Below are 6,739 nucleotides of genomic sequence, written 5' to 3'. Positions count from 1 at the left end.
CACCGGGCGCTGTCTCTATATAGAGGCCCCCTGTGCCCCTGTACACACTCCCTGCCTGTCATTATACGACACATTCTGCTCAAAATCAGGAGAAAAACTAACAACAGCTCAGAATCAGCACAGAAAAGGGCAAAAATCAGCTGTGTAATGGCTGATAACAGAGAGAGCAAGAGAACTCACACACAACCTGCTCACTATAAGGCTGCCGTCACACTATTAGTATGTGGTCAGTATTTTACATCAGTATTTGTAGCCAAAACCAGGAGTGGGTGATAAATGCAGAAGTGGAGCAGATGTTTCTGTTATACTTTTCCTCTGATTGTTCCACTCCTGGTTTTGGCTACAAATACTGATGTAAAATACTGACCAAATACTGATAGTGTGACCGCAGCCTAAGACAAAGAACTAGAAACATGACAGAGACGTCATCACAGGTCCTCCACCAATCACCACACACTACTGAGCTCCGCCCCTGATCACATGACAGTGACGTCACCACAGGTCCTGCAGATCATCCACCGCAACAGATTCGACCTGAAAGAGGAAAAAAATTAATCTATCAGATATCAACCCATAACCTCAGCAGTGCGCCCAGCAGAGGCCGAATGTACAGAGAGCGGGAGTCGGCTCAGTACTGAGCGTGTACCAGCACCTGAGTGACGGCAGCACCGAGGAGCGACAGAGACTCCGGTACAGGATCCATCAGTCACTGACGTCTTGTAGATGTGATCGGAGCCTTAGTTACAGGATCCATCCGTCGTGGTCGGTGACGTCTTATAGATGTGATCGGAGCCTTAGTTACAGGATCCATCGGTCGTGGTCGGTGATGTCTTATAGATGTGATCGGAGCCTTAGTTACAGGATCCATCGGTCGTGGTCGGTGACGTCTTGTAGATGTGATCGGAGCCTTAGTTACAGGATCCATCGGTCGTGGTCGGTGATGTCTTGAAGATGTGATCGGAGCCTTAGTTACAGGACCCATCGGTCGTGGTCGGTGATGTCTTGTAGATGTGATCGGAGCCTTAGTTACAGGATCCATCGGTCGGTGACGTCTTGTAGATGTGATCGGAGCCTTAGTTACAGGATCCATCGGTCGTGGTCGGTGACGTCTTGTAGATGTGATCGGAGCCTTAGTTACAGGATCCATCGGTCGTGGTCGGTGACGTCTTGTAGATGTGATCGGAGCCTTAGTTACAGGATCCATCGGTCGTGGTCGGTGACGTCTTGTAGATGTGATCGGAGCCTTAGTTACAGGATCCATCGGTCGTGGTCGGTGACGTCTTGTAGATGTGATCGGGGCCTTAGTTACAGGATCCATCGGTCGTGGTCGGTGACATCTTGTAGATGTGATCGGAGCCTTAGTTACAGGATCCATCTGTCGTGGTCACTGACGTCTTGTAGATGTGATCGGAGCCTTAGTTACAGGATCCATCGGTCGTGGTCACTGACGTCTTGTGGATGTGATCGAAGCCTTAGTTACAAGATCCATCTTTTGTGGTCGGTGACATCTTGTAGATGTGATCGGAGCCTTAGTTACAGGATCCATCGGTTGTGGTTGGTGTATTGTAGATGTGATCGGAGCCTTAGTTACAGGATCCATCGGTCGTGGTCGGTGACGTCTTGTAGATGTGATCGGAGCCTTAGTTACAGGATCCATCGGTTGTGGTTGGTGTATTGTAGATGTGATCGGAGCCTTAGTTACAGGATCCATCGGTCGTGGTCGGTGACGTCTTGTAGATGTGATCGGGGCCTTAGTTACAGGATCCATCGGTCGTGGTCGGTGACATCTTGTAGATGTGATCGGAGCCTTAGTTACAGGATCCATCTGTCGTGGTCACTGACGTCTTGTAGATGTGATCGGAGCCTTAGTTACAGGATCCATCGGTCGTGGTCACTGACGTCTTGTGGATGTGATCGAAGCCTTAGTTACAAGATCCATCTTTTGTGGTCGGTGACATCTTGTAGATGTGATCGGAGCCTTAGTTACAGGATCCATCGGTTGTGGTTGGTGTATTGTAGATGTGATCGGAGCCTTAGTTACAGGATCCATCGGTCGTGGTCGGTGACGTCTTGTAGATGTGATCGGAGCCTTAGTTACAGGATCCATCGGTTGTGGTTGGTGTATTGTAGATGTGATCGGAGCCTTAGTTACAGGATCCATCGGTTGTGGTTGGTGTATTGTAGATGTGATCGGAGCCTTAGTTACAGGATCCATCGGTCGTGGTCGGTGACGTCTTGTAGATGTGATCGGAGCCTTAGTTACAGGATCCATCGGTTGTGGTTGGTGTATTGTAGATGTGATCGGAGCCTTAGTTACAGGATCCATCGGTCGTGGTCGGTGACGTCTTGTAGATGTGATCGGAGCCTTAGTTACAGGATCCATCGGTCGTGGTCAGTGACGTCTTGTAGATGTGATCGGAGCCTTGGTTACAGGATCAATCGGTCGTGGTCGGTGACATCTTGTAGATGTGATCGGAGCCTTAGTTACAGGATCCATCGGTCGTGGTCGGTGACGTCTTGTAGATGTGATCGGAGCCTTAGTTACAGGATCCATCGGTCGTGGTCGGTGTCGTCTTCTAGATGTCATCGGAGCCTTAGTTACAGGATCCATCGGTCGTAGTTGGTGTCGTTTTATAGATGTGATCAGAGCTTTAGTTATAGGATCCAATGGTCGTGGTTGGTGTCGTTTTGTAGTGTCTATCGGGGCCTTAGTTACAGGATCCATCAGTCGTGTTCATTGGATTCTTGTAGATGTGATTGAAGCCTTAGTTACAAGACCCATCGGTCATGGTCAGTGACGTGTTGTAGATGTGATCGGAACCTTAGTTACAGGATCCATCGGTCGTGGTCGGTGATGTCTTGTAGATGTGATCGGAGCCTTAGGTACAGGATCCATCGGTCGTGGTCAGTGACGTCTTGTAGATGTGATCGGAGCCTTAGTTACAGGATCCATCGGTCGTGGTCGGTGATGTCTTGTAGATGTGATCGGAGCCTTAGGTACAGGATCCATCGGTCGTGGTCGGTGACGTCTTGTAGATGTGATCGGAGCCTTGGTTACAGGATCAATCGGTCGTGGTCGGTGACATCTTGTAGATGTGATCGGAGCCTTAGTTACAGGATCCATCGGTTGTGGTTGGTGACGTCTTGTAGATGTGATCGGAGCCTTAGTTACAGGATCCATTGATCGTGGTTGGTGTCATTTTGTAGTCTTTATTGGGGCCTTAGTTACAGGATACATCAGTCATGGTTGGTGACATCCTGTAGGTGTGATCAGTGGTTTACTTACATTGTCATAGTCACATCAGAATGAGTGATAGAAATCCAGAAACCCGGGCAGCAGACTTCCTTTTTTTAGATAACTTTATTAGTCCAGAAGAATCAGCACATTTTGACCTCACAATGCCTTTATCAAGCCATATAAATAAAGAAATATGCATTTTGGATCTCCCGTTATATTGTCCCTTATATTTTCCTTCTTCTCCTTTATCATGAAGACGCCGGCAGGACGAGATCCCTCCAGCTGATCCAGTGTTCATCCCTCCTCCTCCTGAATGACCCCGGGGATGGACGAGGTCAGGGATGAGACCACCAGAAGATTATTCCACTTGGCCCTGGAGATCGTCTCCCTGCTGAGCGGAGAGGTAACTCCTCTACATTTCTATCAGCTTTATTGTGTTCTGTGACAAGTCCGACATCGGGAGGAGGAAATCCAGAATAGAGAGAAGGATTCTATCCTGTAAGAGCAGCGATTGTGTGGAGCTCTCTGCCCGGAGGAGTTGTCATGGGGATTCCCTATAAGAGCTGTAGAGGGGCCGGGATGTCTGTCCGGAGGGGAATAATATTCCCGGTTATGGCCCCAGATTACTGGAGACGGTTATTGATCCCGGGATTTCTACTGATTGTCAGATCTGGAGTCGGGAAGGAATTCTTCTCCCTAAGTGTCTCTCTCCATACACAGGATTACACAATAGTGAGGAAGACACCGGGGGACGGTGTGACTCCCATCATCCATCTCCAGGAGTCAGGAGGGCGGAGCCCGGGCCCCATCACAGAGCCTCCCCCGCCCTCCCTGCTACATGAGAGGAACAAGAAGATCCTGGAGCTCAGCAACAAGATGATTGAGCTGCTGAGAGGAGAGGTGACTGCTGGGAAATTATACAGGACTGGAGGATTCTGGGTGATGAGCGGAGAGGTGACTGCTGGGACATTATACAGCACTGGAGGATTCTGGGGATGAGCAGAGAGGTGACTGCTGGGACATTATACAGGACTGGAGGATTCTGGGTGATGAGCGGAGAGGTGACTGCTGGGACAATATACAGCACTGGAGGATTCTGGGTGATGAGCGGAGAGGTGACTGCTGGGACATTATACAGCACTGGAGGATTCTGGGTGATGAGCGGAGAGGTGACTGCTGGGACATTATACAGCACTGGAGGATTCTGGGTGATGAGCGGAGAGGTGACTGCTGGGACATTATACAGGACGGCACTGGAGGATTCTGGGTGATGAGCGGAGAGGTGACTGCTGGGACATTATACAGGACTGGAGGATTCTGGGTGATGAGCGGAGAGGTGACTGTTGGGACATTATACAGGAAGGCACCGGAGGATTCTGGGTGATGAGCTGATAGGTGACTGCTGGGACATTATACAGGACAGCACTGGAGGATTCTGGGTGATGAGCGGAGAGGTGACTGCTGGGACATTATACAGGACAGCACTGGAGGATTCTGGGTGATGAGCGGAGAGGTGACTGCTGGGACATTATACAGGACAGCACTGGAGGATTCTGGGTGATGACGGTGTCGCTGTTGTCAGGTTCCTATAAGGTGTCAGGACGTCGCTGTCTATCTCTCCATGGAGGAGTGGGAGTATCTAGAAGGACACCAGGATCGGTACCAGGACGTGATGATGGAGGAGCTCCGGCCTCTTACACCACGAGGTGAGAAGCGAGGCTCCTTGTTGGCTCCGGTGGATGTGATGACGTCTCTCCGGCGTCGTCCTATAATAGATGAGTTTTCTCCAGACTTGCTCTGGTTTTCTCTACATTTTCTCCGTCTGACAACAGCTTTCATTTCCCTGATTATTTTCTTCTGATCTGTGAGTCGCGGTTTCTCCGTTGTCGTCACGTCTTCATCAGTTTTGGGTCTTCGTTCTCGGCGGCTTCTTTCAGAATCTTTAGCTTTCGTTTGTTACTCAGCAGAGTCGGGGTTAATTTACTGATCATTCTCCCCCAATCCGCTGTCGCTCGTCCGTCCCTCAGAATCGGTACAGGCCCAATGTCGTCATCAGTCGTGGTCGGCATCCGGCTCCTTCCTCTTGGCTGACACTTGTGTCCCCTTCCTTGGTCTTCTCCTTCGTTCTCTCTTCTTCTTTGTGACAAATCACTTTCTCCCTTCTGTGCACAAATATCGGCACGGGACCGTCCCTCAGACCTGGAAACACGAGTGCTGTCCTGACATAAAGGTGTTGGAGCCGATCACCCGTCAGTCTGACATGGAGGCTTTCCAGCGGTTCTCCGGCCTCCGCGCCTCAACCCCGTCCTGATGGGGCAAATTTCCATTTTTGCATTTTTTTCCCTCCCCTTCTTCCATAACACATAACATTTTTTTTCTATCCGCATGTTTGAGATCTTGTGGTTTTTTTTGCATCATGAACTTTGCATTTTACACTATAATGTGCTGAAAAACAGGAAAAAATTCCAGATGAGGTGAAAGTTAATAAAAATGCTGATGTTTTGATTTTTTTTTTCTTATAGTGTTTTATTCAGGATAAAACCCGATGTGACAAATATGTTTGTTGATACATTTTTTTTTGTTCTCATTTTTAGAAACAAAGTAAAACTAATGGGGACTTTAACCTGAGATCCTGTTCATACCGGACTTTATAGGAAAACCTTGGCGGCAGAGACAGGGGCCTTCTGGAGGCCACAGATGGTCATAGCCGGCTCTAATGCTGAGCTGGCTGTCAGTCAGTGCCGGCTCTAATGCTGAGCTGGTTGTCAGTCAGTGCCGGGGCTGCGCCGCTCTCTATACACTGAGCGGTGACTGTAGCTGCTCCAGCCGAAACTCCATGACTGGAAGCCGAATGCTGCTGAGAGGAACTAAAGATAATTTCCTCTCAGTGCTGACACCGGACAGGTTCAATATGTTATTAACCTGCAGGTTAACCCCATGTCTGCAGGTTATTAGCATTGTTTTACATAACAGGTTCCCTTTAAATGACACTGTCAGGCTGTCAGCAGCAGTAAAATGTTTAAACAGCAGGAATCGGAGCTTGCGCCACAGACCCGCACCTGGCTTCCTCCATGCATGAGCCTCATTACATGATGTCAGAATGTCCGGGACGGGGGTCCTTGCCTCAAGGGCTCAATGACCGCAAAATGTCAGGGGGTCCGCTCTTCCTCTTCATGAGGTCTGATCAGAACAATGTAAGTGGGATGGTGACACAGGTGTTGGCCCCGCAGGGACATCGGGCCCCACAATGGTGATATGTAAGTCTCCCGTAAAGGGTTGTTCGTTCAGTAGGATATGTATTATGGGGCTTTTTTGTGGAATCTGACCAGACAATTTCTCCTTGGCTCCCCGTGTACATCAGTAAGCGCCCATGACCCCGGTGCCTGCTCTATAGTTGTCTTCTTATATTACACATTGATAGGCACTAACCGCTGCGTATCGGGGTCTCCCCACAACATCGTCCTCCCGAGCGCTGCAACTTCATCCGCTAGCCGTACACAT

At 49.4% G+C, this 6,739-nt stretch overlaps 1 protein-coding gene across 2 annotated transcripts in view; it reads left to right on the top strand.

The window, feature by feature from the left end:
- The first annotated feature begins 474 nt into the window (after window positions 1-474).
- Window positions 475-6,739, top strand: part of LOC143793510 (uncharacterized) — a 29,738-nt gene continuing 23,473 nt past the window's right edge. Inside the window, exons 1-4 of one of the 2 annotated variants that reach the window (XM_077280544.1) lie at window positions 475-690; window positions 3,495-3,641; window positions 3,959-4,138; window positions 4,821-4,944. In XM_077280544.1, the coding sequence (XP_077136659.1) occupies window positions 3,552-3,641; window positions 3,959-4,138; window positions 4,821-4,944 (394 nt within the window). In that variant the 5' untranslated portion in view covers window positions 475-690; window positions 3,495-3,551. Of the gene's footprint in view, window positions 691-3,494; window positions 3,642-3,788; window positions 4,139-4,820; window positions 4,945-6,739 lie in introns of those variants that run through there. The other variant, XM_077280543.1, reaches the window with a different exon arrangement.

Source organism: Ranitomeya variabilis, chromosome 1 (genome assembly GCF_051348905.1).
Source record: "Ranitomeya variabilis isolate aRanVar5 chromosome 1, aRanVar5.hap1, whole genome shotgun sequence".
Lineage (NCBI taxonomy): Eukaryota > Metazoa > Chordata > Amphibia > Anura > Dendrobatidae > Ranitomeya > Ranitomeya variabilis.
This window is presented reverse-complemented; position numbering and strand designations above follow the sequence as displayed.